The sequence below is a fragment of the Typopeltis vanoorti genome, chromosome 2 (genome assembly GCF_054136105.1).
Source record: "Typopeltis vanoorti isolate ZY-2024b chromosome 2, IOZ_Tvanoo_1.0, whole genome shotgun sequence".
Classification (NCBI taxonomy): Eukaryota; Metazoa; Arthropoda; class Arachnida; order Uropygi; family Thelyphonidae; genus Typopeltis; species Typopeltis vanoorti.
The window spans coordinates 41398746-41413650 of NC_143550.1; the positions used below are offsets into that span (position 1 = coordinate 41398746).

Consider the following 14905-nt stretch of genomic DNA (forward strand, 5'->3'; position numbering starts at 1 on the left):
CTTAACCTTGTGGAGGTCGCGGTCGAAAAAATTGCAGCGGAGGTCGCGTGTATGTATCTGAGAGATACATTCATTACTAGTATGTGCTAAAATGCGATAAAACTAAAAAAAAAACACTGCAAATACAATACATGGTTTATATTTATTTTCATTTACAGTCTAGAAATAACTGAACAAAGAAAAAACTAAACCAATAACTATACTGACATCGGAGTTCGCGGTATCTCTCAGATACAATTTACTATTAAATAACACTTTCACTTCGCATTCTACTCTATCATTTTCATCAGACTCGAGTAACAAAATCACTGAATCTTTTCAACATGTGATGGCTTATCCAATCGGTATATTTTTCCAGCTATTTTCAACGGTAAATTAAAAAAAAAAAAAAAAAACTAAACCAATACTCTACTGACATCGGAGGTCACGGTATCTCTTAGATACAATTCACTACGAAATATCACAACTTTACATAACACGTTAAACCAAAACTGACATCATAAACAGTGTGGAATATCACTCGTAATATATGCATGCGCAGCTACTCCAAGCTATACAACACTGGATATGTGTAAGAATATTTATATTAAACAATTTGTATCTGTCAGAACAGGGTTAAGAGATCAGGTAGTAGTGTCTCCCCCACAGACTCCGTGAGTTTGTCCCAAGAGTGTCTGCAGCAGAAGTTTAAAAATGTGAAGCTTACTCAACTGATTATAGTTTAGCTTTTTTTTTTTAAACTCTAGATAAACTTCCCATTCGATGTTTCGTGACAAGAGGGCGTGGGGGAGATCACGTTAGCGTACTGTTTTCCATATACTTAAACCCATTAAGCTCTTACATCAGGTCCCTTCATTTTTTGTAATGAATTCAATTACTTTTTTTTTTTAGAGTTCATAGTCTCAAAGTACCTACCGCTAACAAGGATAAATTGCTCAGATATTACAAATATAATTTCACCTTTATTTACATCATAAAGGAATTGTTACAAAGTTCTCCAATGTCATATCGAGTATAAAAATAAAGTTAGTAACAGCACACTTAAAGCTTCCTTGAAGTAATTTTTTTTTTTTTTAAAACAACAACAAAAACATTGCATATATAGAACTCGCCCACCCTCACCACAATCTCATATTTGCACATAGGTTTTTGGCACGGCAGAAATGTAAATGCACAGATGTCATAGTAACTGAAGTTACTACTAACAGATGGCGCCATCAACATATGCTTTGTTTTTTTCATCAGGTTTATGTACATTTGCAAAGATTTCTTCAAACGTTTCTAAACAATAATTAAAACAGTTACTGTCCACAATGCAAAGGAGTAGTAGTTTAAAAAAAAATGGATTCATTCCATTGATAAAAGTCTGGCGCATGTCATTTAGAGTAAGTTAGCACTTTTTCACTTATCAATTTACTGGATGGCTATTTCTTCTGGACCTTTGGCGTTGTGGTACCAACAGAAATAACAATAAGGCTAGAAGGAAACAAGCTCCATGGAAACCAAGTACAATCACGATGGGCTTGTACACAGGCCACGTGCTGCTGAAACCATGAAAATTAAGTATCTGGGGATCGCTTGCGAGACCGCATTCAGCTTTCAATAATAAAGTGCTCGTTTCTTGTTTAAGTACGGGATTGTAGCTACACAGATAACGATAATCATCTATGCCATTGACGTTTGTCATGCCGAATTCCGATTTCAAGATTTGACTCATCATCCACCGCATGGGTGAAGCCCATTGGCACCAGGAGAGGACAAGAGACAAGTCCCAAACATGGACGGTGTAGCCTGCTGCGATGGCAATGAAAGTAAATATAAATCCGGTCCATGCTGCCGCTACGTGACGGGATGAACATGCCCAGGTGAAAGCCAGAGCTAGCATTCTTAAGGTTAACAGAAACAGCAACATATAGCCTAAATAGATTCCAAAAGGTCCGACTCTGGAGGTATTCTGAAGACCAGCCATCGAATAGGCGGGTACTGCATACGCAACACAAACAGCTGCTGCCACCGGAAGACTATAGGTGAGCTGAAAGGAGAGAAAAATATTAACTATGTACAGAGAAGGTTAAGTTTTAGAAGTATAGTTATCATATTAAGATCGTTACTTTAATATAAAAAAATAAACAGTGAATATTTTTTGTTAAAATTAAATAAGACATGATTGCGACTCTGCCAAACATGTATACAAATAGTTTGTGATACAGTCATCCTAATATAGAAATAAAAAAAAAAAAAGAGCCAGAAGGCTTTTTAAACGTTTATTTCATTATTTTTCTTACTACTACTAATAAATTAGTTCTATAATGAATGTCATAGAAAACAGCTCTAGTTTTATAGGATAATTCTGAGTCATACCTTCACACATTGAAAATGAAAACAAGACAACCTACGTGTTCTTAGAATGTGAACGAATACGTGTAATATGATAATTCAATGCTTTAACAGCCTTTATCTTCTGTTCATCGAAGAATTCTGTGAAAATTAACTACAGGCAATGACAGGGATGAAATGCGAGTGTTGTATGATATGGAATATTGCGGGAACTGTTGTATGATGAGGCTGAAGCTGATATTTATTTTATTACTCAACGAACCGAAGCTTTTTTAAAAAAAATGTTGATCCCTCTTTTTTTTTTTTTTTTTCATAAAATACATTAATATTCTAAATAGCCTCGATAAAAAAAATATTTCACAGAACATAGCATACCTTGCACAGAATATAAGTAATTTTCCCATATAGCCTTTCTCGCGTATCTCTGGCAACTGTAGCTTTCTCTCGCCACACTGGAAGAAATAATAAAATAAGACCGAGTTTGACAACTACTTTATATATTGTAGTATATATATATAAACAAATCAGTAAAATTAAATTTCAATCTAACTGAACGTTTCTCTGTCACAAGATGAGAAGTAGCAACTTAGAAGTGGTTGCTTGTGAAGGATACTTACCATAGCTTATCGAGTTGAGTAACAGAGGCCAAAGAGCTAAGGACATCATGACGTAATAGAAACCAAAGCGATCTTCAATGTGTGCCTGTTCACGACCAACACGCACATTCCAGTAGATGGCGCCCACACACACGGACATGAGCGCCGATAAGAAGACATCACGACAGAAGTTGACAACGTTGAAAGGAAACATGTAAATGAGAACACGTCTGCAAATAAAGTAAATCAAACATTTACAAAAAGTGGTACAAATAAGAATTCACAGTGAACTAATTTAGCAGTTTTTGAAGTTTTAGTTAAAGTGGTTAAAAAAAAATAATTCAAAACCAGATATTAAAAATTTCATAAGTGGGGATCAAGTGCAGGGAATAAATGGACTGAATAATTTCTGTAAAAAGCCAATATTTGTCTATTTAATCAGCGAACCAAGACGCAAAACAAATCGGAAGACAAAGGTCAACTGTACTATAGATGTACAGAAAAGCAAAGTATGCCTTCTATGCAAATTATTTGGTAACATTACTTTGCTGTACGCGCGTAATCATAAGCGGATCAGAATGTTTATAATATTAAAGTAATTAAAAGACCTCTTCAAAAACAGTATTGTCGACGGCTAGATCTCCACTCGTATTGCCTCACTGTGTACCATGAACCAGTGTATCTCACAGAATCTTTCAATTGATTTAGTAAACGAAGACGAAATACAACATAAGATGGTTGGAGGAAAATGGTGTATGATGAAAATATCCAGTTCCATTTATTACAAGCTATACGAAGGATGCTAGAACAATAAGTTATTAGATAGGAAATGAACTGGAAGAAGAAGATAATACCATTTTCTCCAACTATCAGTGTGTTTTCGCAAAATATACATTCAGATAACTGGAAAAAAACAGCAATATATTCATGTTACTATATATAAAAGAAAGATTATTAAAACAAAAATGGGACAAGCAAATAAAGACTGATACGCTGTCTTTTTTGTAACAAAGGAAACATTACAATTGAGAATAATTAAGATGCGTGAAGTACACCATCTTCTCTAATCCAGAAAGGTATCAGATGGGTTCAAAACTTCGATGAATTTAAGCTATAATTCTTTGTGATATTTAAGGGAGATCCTTCTTTGTAGTTTTCTGCATAAGCTCCACATGAGGTGCTTCTTGTGAGTTGCTGGTTAGCTTGTGTGTGTTTAAGGCAGAAACCTTAAATGTCGGCCTTGGAGCAACTGAAGTTATACATCATGTGTCTCTCTGTATGTAATAAATACCAGTAGTCTTTTTGGATAGTTGTAGATGCTAAAAGCAAGTCCAACATTGCTGATAATCCCTCTGTTTTACAAGATATATGCCCAGAAGAGAGAAAGATGTATCTTGCACATCTTTGCCATTCCTAATCTTCGATCCACTTCATTCTTCATCTCACCAATATCATTTACACAACTGCCAAGCTAACTGAAGTGAGACACTTGCATTGTAGCGCATTGCTTAAGGACATTTATCTTTATTAATTGGTTTCATTACCTTCGTTTTCTTCATAATGATAATCATATCCTAGTACATTTAATCATACAAATACAACATTTATTTTACAAATGATATTCATCTTTTTCAATTTAACTACTTGAATACAAATTCTACCCTACGGTTCTTTATCAACTGGTCAATAACATCGTCATAAAAAGTTGGTTGTAACTTAATTTTCCCAAGCACATTTGTAAAGGCTGGCTGAAGCTCACTGGCTAGAGCTACGTTGACACAACTGCCAAGCGTATGGCCTGCGTTTAAGCAACAGAGTGAAACGACGTGAAATGGCTATGCGCGCATGAAATCGCAGTGCTGCTGAGAGGACCTGGAAGCTCCTACAACCGAGCAAGCCAAGGTAGCTTTGACTAGACGAGCAAGCATCGGCCTTCGATACACAACGCAAAGCTCAATTATTGTCGCGCAAGCTTAAGACGTCTTCTGTCTACAAAAATAAAAGCCTAAATGGAATGCTTATAAATGCATTTATTAACAAATAAATATTACTTCTTTCTCAATTAATGAGCTTTCGCAGCAAGCATGGAGAATTTGCCACTGCAAAAAACATGATCAGGTTTCCAAAACTCTACAAGGATGTGCTTCAGTGAAAATATTTGGTATTTTAAGGCTTCATCCCCTTCTTCTGAAAATCAATTTTGCTATCTCTAAGTTGCTTGCCAACAGGATCTTTATCCTGTTGAATATAAAAATACAGAGAACGTTATATGAAATAGATAATTCCCTACAACTCTCCCAATGTGCAATCTTCTTTTTTTAAAAATGGGCACTATCATACTATTTGGTGTGCTGGATAACTTTGGGAATTTAAACACTGACAAAAAATGTTCAGCATCTCAATCAAGTCGCTATACTCTCACCAGTCTAACCTTATGCGGTGTAATGGGACTAAAATCAAATTGAGAAGTTAAACTCTATTCACTAAAGAAAGTTGTCAGGATTGTTTTAAAGGGGTAAAAATTATCAAAATGCTCTGCCCACCTTGCATCGTTGTAGCTGTATTTTTCTTATTAATTTCCCTATATCTTATTTATTTGTATTCTGCAGAAATCTCTTCCCACATTGCCTCACTTCCCGTATATAATCCTTTTTGCCTCTAATCCCCCAAAGAGTGACTACCTTCATGCATAGCCTTTCTTGAAGTTATCCAGCACACCTGCATCAAGACAGACTCGATGACTTGCTCTTTCATAACATCTGAGCAACTCATCCTGATAAAATTTTGGTAGTATTGTCAGTGCTCAAAGCTTCAGTGTTAATAGTGACAGTGTTTCAACGTTTCATCTACTCTTAACAAGGTAGTGAGCCAATCTTCTCTCTTCACAGAATTTGCTCGTTTGCTATTAATTAGGAGAGTCTGACCTTATGGATCTGACAAGGATTGAAGAGTATACTTTTATAAACGAGGATGGGTTAAGCATTTCAGGAACACCTCATATAATCCGAACACTGAGAACACTGATTGGCTAATACATCTTGAATTGTTATTCGAGATTAAGATAAGAATTTTGTTTTTAAAGTATATTTTCCCGCATTTTTAGTGTAATCGGGGAGGCACGAGCGAAAAATTTTGAAGGCGGTGCCATGATTTTAAATGCTGCTCATTTTTATGGATTTCCTATTTTGGCAAATATTCGTTGAATATTTATTGGTTACTTACATCCACAATGTGAGGATTTGGGTGAATATGTTGGCTTTCTTAATGGTAGCTGGTAATATTCCAGGCGGTCCAGGATCTGCGAGCATATCTCTACGGCGTCGGAAAATATCGACCAAGTTTTCTACCCGCTGGCTCGATTCCAACATGGCTTCAGCTGACAGATTGTCTAACGTGACCAAATCCACTGTAATGTTAAAAAAAAAACATCTTTTACACTAAAACACTTGAAAAAAATAACAGTAGAAAGTGTAAAAACAAACTACATTAACTGATAAGAAAAACCCCCAAACGTATTATTTTGACATCTCAGTAGTTCTAGGACTCCTCACAAGTTCTAAGATTCCTTCAAATAGCTTAGTGTTAATTACGACATAAACTGTCAGCGCAAGCACACCACTAGGATTTTTGTTGTTGTGGGACGTAGTTGGATAGTAAGTGCTAAAAGAGTCTTAAAGCAACATTTAAAAAAAAAAAAAACATTTTTTGGTTTTAAAAATTGTTACGTTTCTCACAAGATGGCGCCACATGTTAAAAATATTGTCAGTGCTAAAAGAAAAAAAAATACTCGTTATGCCAACTCATTGAAGTAAAAGTGTAGCTGAAAGCCACCTTGCGGTACAAAGTTATATACAAAATCAAGACAAGTAGTGTGATCTACAAGATATGCGATATTCATAAGGTATTAATCAAAGTCTTTCAAAAATGTTTCGTTTAGAGGCAGGAGATTTTAGATGCAAAAGATAGTCACAAAATCAGACTTCCCCCTTACAAAAATTAAATTTCAGAATGACATCGATATTTTTAAAATATCATTTAATTGTTTGAATAATTATAAAATACGAACAAAATCCTCTTGCTTTATTATATAATTTCAAAATATGGGAGTTTGGATATTATAATCACGATATTTATAAAAAATGCAAAAATCAAATTATCTCAATAAGTTTACATTGTGATTGGTCGGTCAATTTAGCACTCTCGTAAAATTGGCAATTCTCATCTGTTTTACTGTTTTTCCCGTTAGAAAAAAAAAAAAAATAGTGCTTTATAGTATTTGTAGAATTTCGTGTTTTAAGTGTATTTAGCGTTTTAAATTATATTGTAATATTAAATATAGTTTAAAATGGCAGGAAAACGAAGAAAAGAACAAGAGCAACGAAGTGGAGAATAAGAAGGCTTGTCCACTAAGGAGTATGTCGAAAATAGTGAGGAGATTAAGAAAATGAATTAACCTCCAGGATAGCGACGTTAAAGCAGATTATTAGATTTGAGAGGCGACGCGGGAATTATTATTATTACTACGTGACACCGAATTGCAGAAAAATCGAGCGACGTTTGAATGAACATCGCTTGAGGCGAGAGAGAAGAGTAAAAATAGTCAGTATTTTACCTCGATATGATAAAAATGAATTAAGAAGAGCTATGACAAAGATTCGATGTGTAGGCTGTGTAGAAGGAATGAATGAGAGTTTTGGGATATAGTTTGAGGGAAGATTGGATTTGTATACGAGGGACGTATACAAAGGCTTTCCCCTCTTATGAGGGATGACCTCCACTTGAATGCGTTTGGTATCAAAAGTCTTCAAAAACTAATAAAGTACAGGGTGTTTCAAAAAGAATGTCCCGATTTGAAAATTGTATATCCCTGCAACCACGAACCACAAATGAATGACTTGCACCATGTGAACGGCCTTGGCCCAGAGTTTGATATGACGACCGCTAGATGCCACTACTAGCTCCCAAATAACCGTTACGTTTAGTTAATGAGAATATGGCGTCTAGTTAAATTTAATTATTTGAAATCGGGTCATTCTTTTTGAAAACACCCTGTATATGAGACCTAACACAGAGTCAGGAAAATTAAATTATGATGGGAGGAATGGTGAGAATCTGTACGAAAGAGTGAAAATGTTATGTAATTGAGTTAATGGGAATGGGCATTATTATGAAAATGAGGAGAGAACGATTTCGATTTTGTGTTTGTATGGTTCAACTGATCAAACTTGTGTAAAGATGTCTGCATAGATAATACACTAGAGAATAACAGAGATCTAAAAGTTGTCCACAGATTACAGACAAGAGTATACAAAGCAACATGCAGGTAGCTTATGTTTGTACACGAACGCTAGGAGTATCATAAACAACGGACTGGATTTTTCTGCCTTGGTCAGCATGCTAGGACCCCAGATTGCAGGCATCAGTGAGACCTGGCTATCAGAATTAGACATACGAACTGGAATCGAGCGTATATATGTTACAGTATTTTTAGGAAGGATAGGAGAGGAGGGCCATACTGCTAATAATATTGGATGACTTGAATCCAATTAGTGTAGAGACTTATGACTAATACTAATAAGTTTTTCATGTGGCAGTGAGCTTGACCTCACACCCATCTGGTGTGAGGTCAAGATTAAATACAGAGTGGGGTGTTGTTACGGTCAAGTGGATTGGTTGCTAGATGAAAAGGATACTGGGAGTGCATGGGAAGCATTTTAAAAAAATACTTAAATTATTTAAGTATTTTTGCACCACCATTGCTCAAGAGTGGTACAAAGACTGATGTATTCAACTATCGACTAATCAGTATCTCTGGAGTGGTGGTGAAGATTTTGTTTCTTTAAAATGAACAACATGGGTTTACTAAGGGAAGGTCATGTTTTAGCAACTTGACCACATTCTATAATAATTGCCATTGGAGTTGGACAAGGGGAAAGATTTGACAGGAGACATACAGCTCTGGCTGATGATGATCGAAGATAGGCAGGGTAATCAGAAATGCGACTGATATTCAAGTACAGTACTTGCAGAATGATTTCAATAGGCTAAAATTGTGGGCATGGGAAAATAGCTGTTATTTCAATTTTATAAATGTTAGGACATGCACTTTGGTGTGATTAGATATCCAATGTCAGATTATATTGGTGGGATTATGCTTGAAGAAACTGATGAGGCTAGGGATCTTGGAGAGTTAGTGGATAGGAAGTTAAAATCAGAGGCTATGTGGCAAAGATTGCAAATACAACTCAAAAGATAAATGCATGCTGAAACAAACTATGACATGTAAAGATAAGGATGTTATTTTGCCTCTTTACAAGGCCTTGATAAGACCTTAATTGGGCTATTGTGTGCAGGTCTGGTCTCCTGGTTTCCATGATGATTCTGGTACAGTGGAAAGGGTGTAAAGGAGTGTTAATATATATATCAGGATTATGGAATACTAATTATGAAGACAGATTGAGAATTTGTGGACTGAAGACACTAGGAAACAGGAGAAAGAAGGATGATATGATTGAGACATACAAATTTCTGAAAGGGTCATAAGGTTTCCCTTGATGGAATTTTTCATTTTATGGAGGGTGGAGAAAGGACATGCTTGGAAGCTAAGAATGAATTCCACTAAGAAGCAGGTAGATTTTTGTCCGAGTGGCGAGTGATTGAAATGGGTGGCCATTGGATGTTGCGTGTGTGAATGAATTCAAGCATAAGTATGACAGCTGTTGGATATAGTATGTGGTCTCCCTCGATGAGTCCGATTCCTTGGAGGCCTCTCTTAATAATAATAAATTCCCCTCCACCTTAACTGACATTTTTGTTATTATGAGGCAGTCTAAAGCGTGTACCATTTAAGAACTGGAATATTCCTTTAGTTACATTTTTATTTAGGGAATTAAAATTCTCACTGCCTGAAATTTTTATGTGATAGCAATTTCCAAAATGAATTCAAGGTGAGCAATTTATAAAGTTTAAAATGGATAAAAAATTATTAACCCAGACATTGGAGGTCTAAAATTTGGGATTCTTACAATAAACATTGAACTTCTTGTGGAAGTATTGGATAATTTAAATAACTCCTTACCACTAGCATATATTAATGAAGTATAAAATTAATCAAAACCGCTCCTTGATTTTGGATGAACACCAGACTCCTGTTTCGCTAACAACAGACATCGTCATTATCAAAACATTTGCATTTTCGATTTCAAACGTGTGATAATTGTTTACTATTCTGCTGCAAGTTTAGTTCTTCGTAGACCTGAAGAAAATTATGAGTATTTCATTCGTGGAACTTGTTTTAAATTCCTTCTATTTGAAACATTGAATACTTAGAGAAATATTAGAAGCGAATGTCCACAGCACCTGCATAGAGTCCCATGACTCATCACAACAGGTCTTACACACTACAAAAATCAATCTCAAATGTTTTACCTGTTGTGTATTCTGGCTGGTTTTGTCTATGTTTGAGGGTGGTAAAATCCTAGTTTCCGGTAGGAGGTATATTTCCTTGTTCATTTCTAAATTTATTTTAATACGTAATTTATTGAAAGGAGTATTTATGCACATCAAAACAAAATTTGCTTCTAGTTCGTAAAGTAATCAGAAGTCAATACAAAAATTTACTTGTTTTTATGGAATTAATTCCATTTGTCACACATTTTTGTAACACTTACTGTAGTAATCTGACGGATTTTTATAAGCAGGACAGGGAAAATCAATGTAGGCGAAATATGGCAGCATATCTCTCCTCTTTCCCACATACAGCATACGTCCAGTTGAAATGAGTACCACTGTTGAGTAAAATATTTGTTAAAATATATATAAAAAGCAGAGTTTTAAATATATCATATCAAAATTCACAATTTTATTGCCGTAGAAAGAAAGAAATACGTACCACTTCAATACAAATCAATTTCGAAGTTGTATAGAATCTGAAGCTGCATTTTCTAGATAAATGCTAGTAAAACAACATTCACGTAGTTACTAGGTGAACGCAGAAATTGTGTGCAAAGCAAGCGAAACCTTGCTTTGTCCATGAATTGCAATAAATAAACTGATAACACAGCAGTAGATTGCCCATATTAGTTGTGTTAAAAATATTTGCTACAGAAATAACAATATTTGTGAAACCAATCATGAAATTCTGACTAAATATGAAGAAACCTTTGAAGGAGATTTAGTAGTATCTCTGCTGTTGATAGGAATAGAACTTATTGTTTTTCCAAGATTAAGTCTTGAGTAGGAGTACTCACAGATCACTTTTGACAAATTCACGAAATTTTTTCAGGTTGCTGTTCTAATTTGAATTGTTCATGTACACTTTCCAATTATAAAATGTAATTTTGGGCAAGAATTTTTACTAAATCGATGTTTCTTTTTTCTTTCTTTCTTTTTTTTTTTTTTTTGCTTCTATTCAAAATGTATCATCTCCAATATGTTGAATGTTTTTTGAGCGACTTACCTATTATAAAATAATCTTTCAAATGAGAAATTGATACTGAAACAAACAACGGAAGAATTACTGTAAGCAACATGTTTAACAGAACATTTCTAATACTAATTTTTGACACTAACTAGAAAGTCCACAATCTTAATCTCACCTGTTTTTTTTTCCTGCATTGCTAGCATATTCGTCATTGAGTGTTATGTTTTGATTTACGATTCATATATAACAGATTCAGAACTAAGCATTCCCTTTTTATCAACGCATCTAGCAACAGCATTTTGAGAAGCTGTCAAATGAACATCTAGTACTAAAAATCATCCGACCATCCTAGTTAACTTAAGAACATTCTTGGGAACGTTGTGGGTTTAAAGATTAATATCAGGATAGATTTTCTATTTGGAATTCAGCCGCTTCAGATAGTCCTGAAAATATTTAACATATTTTATAGCAAAACTAGAACATCTCTAGATTGAGATGTTTGGTTAAATGTGTTATCTTCAATACCGAGCTTGTAATCCTTGGGCAAAAAATTGCAAGCGAAGTTTCGATGGAATGGAATCGTCACAGATGAAGTGGAATGAAATTGTTAATTACGTGTGCTCTCCGGACGATCTAGCTATTAGAAAAATCCTTAAAGATTCGAGTCCTAGACATGATTCAAACCCAGGTCTTTCCAACACAAGGGAAAAAAGCATCGCTTTCGCAACTACGCTACGGTTGCACCAGCAAAATTATGAAGAGGTTTTACCATTGATGAGAAAAGATCATTAATACAGAATGAAACCTGTTTAATAAGTTAATTCGATAGTAAGTCTCCGTCAACAGCCAAAAGAGACTATCTATCCAGCCACTTAAAAACAGAAGGAAGATCACAAAGTTAGCTGCTTGCCCAGAAGGTACTCGCAATCACATGAAATCTCTGGAAAAGTCAAGGACGTAAGCTAGTTTCTTAACCTTTCCAAGAAGGATTGTCCAGAGGTGAAGGATGCAAACAAGATTAGATTGTGGATCAAGAACCCTAATATTCATTATCATAAATGAATTGTCTTGTAATAAAGTGGTACATTATCGGTTCCCTCTCGGTACCAACTTACCATAGTCTTATTTTTTATTTTTTTTTCTTGCCACTCTTAAAATTAAAATAAGGTTTTTCGTATATCTTTGGTTGTTTCAAAATTTTGATTGTAAAAACAATAGTGAAGTTTACAGACACCAATACCTTCATAAAGTATACATTTCCTATTTAACTGGATAAATTAAGCTCCTGTAAGTTCTAGAGTTATGAATTACAAAAATGGTTACCTCTCGATATCATTGTGAATATTTCATAGGTTGGAGGATGGATGGTCATGATAACAATGCGACCTCTAGCAGCCCACTGCCGAAGGTATTCTACAAGGAAAAACGTATCGAATATATCCATTCCTTTCGTAGGCTGGTCGAGAAGTACAATGTCTGCAAGAAAAATCGAATTATTAAAGAACTAAATACTTTCTAGTTGAATCATGATTTAATAAAAAAATCAGTTTCACTAACATGTTTGTTATAATAAGGAATAAAGACGATTCGAATCGTTATATGAATATAGCAGATTTTGTGAAGAAAATCCGCTACCACGTAAAGATGTTTTCAATTATCTTTGAGTAAGTGGAACGACAGAACGGAACAAAGTTAAAAGATTCTCTAAAAACTCATTACGGTTTAGCACGCAAATCCGTATAGTCACATGGGTATTTGCAGTCTTCAATCGAGACTTACCTGTGTCCAGCAGTAATTGGCATGCGACATTAAGACGTCGTTTTTCCGATTCCGTAAGGTCACGCACTCGAGTATGTTTAACTTGACCCAAGCCTAAATCTTCCAGTAGAGCATTAATCTAAGAAAGGAAAGGAAAGACATTAGCAAATGAGTTTAGTGTTATCACGCTATTTTCTTCTTCTTCTTTTTTTTTTTTTTTTTTTTTTAACTTGAAAGATGGCAATATATTATTTAACAGTAAGCAATGTTTGTCATGATGATAAAATTTAGGTTTAGTCAAAAAAAAAAAAAAATAAAATAAATAAATAAATAAATAAAATAAAATAATCTTTTCATTTCCCTGAAATAAGTCTTAAGAAATTTCATACTTAAAACAGCATGCACAACACACTGTCGTATTTAATTGTAATTTATTATTACAACTCAAATGGAGGAGCACTGCCACGCGTAATAAATAGAAAAAGGAGGAAAAATCTTAATGCAGTTTTTGACTGCGAGTTATGATTCATTGTACAACGCAAAAGTGCTTCGTCAACACTATTTAATATAATAAAACTTAATTTCAGTTAATATTGCCAATGAATAGCAAAAAAAAAGTGTTTTCAAAAATGCAAGCATCTTTTCGGCTTTGCTGATCTGTATCCTCGTTACACAATTGCGTAGTTTATTTTCATATAAGGAAACTCAGTATAAGATTCATTTGTGATTATGAATAAAAAATAAAGCAACAGAATAAATACTTTATATGGTATTCAAGTTCGCTACTTGGAGGTTGTGAACGCTAAAGAAAGGTTGCATATTATGAAGCAATATCCTTATACATTCATTGTTATTTGTCTTCAATCAAATTGCATTTGTTTCAGTTCAGAAACAAACGACAAAGCAAAACAAAAACAAGCCGAGAAAACTTATTACCTGACACCTCCAAGGACATCTTGGGATAGCACACACTACTGCACTATATAACTCTCCTGCTTAATCCTCCAACTAATACTACCATCAACACACAACGCCATCTATTTAAAATTTTAAACAATTAAAAAAAAAATTAATGTTTGAGAGATTCGACGAAATCTGCATGAACACAGCTGCCAAAGAATGTTGGTCAGAACTTTTCCAGTGAGTCTACTTATTACTATGGAGTTTTCTATAGTAAAATGGAGAGTTTCCAACCATTTCTCTTTCAAAGCTTCCTTGTTAAGGAGGAGTTGAAATTCTAATCGGTATTTATGTCTTGAAGTGTCTTCCTATTAGGATGAAATCTAAGAAAGATGTACATCCCTTAATAAATAAAGGATAACACTAATATTATGTGGGATTATTTAGTTCCGAATTGTCATTAATCGTGGCTTTGAAAATTTCAAAAATTAACTTTCTTACAATAGTGAAGACATTTTCTTTAATACGTGACATTTAAGACTTCATGCATGCTAAAATATCTCCTCTGGTTTCCTTATTTTGAACTGTTTATGGCTTCAAGTTAGAGTTAATCTGTTGGTTCTCTTGCTAGTTATTCGCAAAATAAACATTTTTGATGAAATAAATCAAGTTTGCTTCCCCCCCCCCGTTTTAATGACAACCAGAAATAATTTGTGTTACTGAAGCTAAACCAAGTGATAAAATTCCGATTTAAAAGCGATTTTTTTTTTTTTTGAACTTCTGAATGGCTGAGAATATTATGTTTACTTCAAGAAGAAGTTGTTCCACCATTTCATATTTAAGTTCGCTTATAATCACAAGAACAATAGATAAATCGTAGACTTGTTTCTCT

At 34.4% G+C, this 14905-nt stretch overlaps 1 protein-coding gene across 1 annotated transcript in view; it reads right to left on the reverse strand.

The window, feature by feature from the left end:
• Window positions 1–940: 940 nt before the first annotated feature.
• Window positions 941–14905, reverse strand: part of LOC150108959 (ATP-binding cassette sub-family G member 8) — an 84805-nt gene continuing 70840 nt past the window's right edge. The window contains exons 4-10 of the mRNA XM_090404547.1: window positions 13135–13252; window positions 12679–12831; window positions 10604–10720; window positions 6156–6339; window positions 2955–3163; window positions 2713–2789; window positions 941–2032 (exon numbers count right to left, since the gene is read on the reverse strand). Of these exons, the coding sequence (XP_090260673.1) occupies window positions 1409–2032; window positions 2713–2789; window positions 2955–3163; window positions 6156–6339; window positions 10604–10720; window positions 12679–12831; window positions 13135–13252 (1482 nt within the window). The 3' untranslated portion in view covers window positions 941–1408. The remainder of the gene's footprint in view (window positions 2033–2712; window positions 2790–2954; window positions 3164–6155; window positions 6340–10603; window positions 10721–12678; window positions 12832–13134; window positions 13253–14905) is intronic.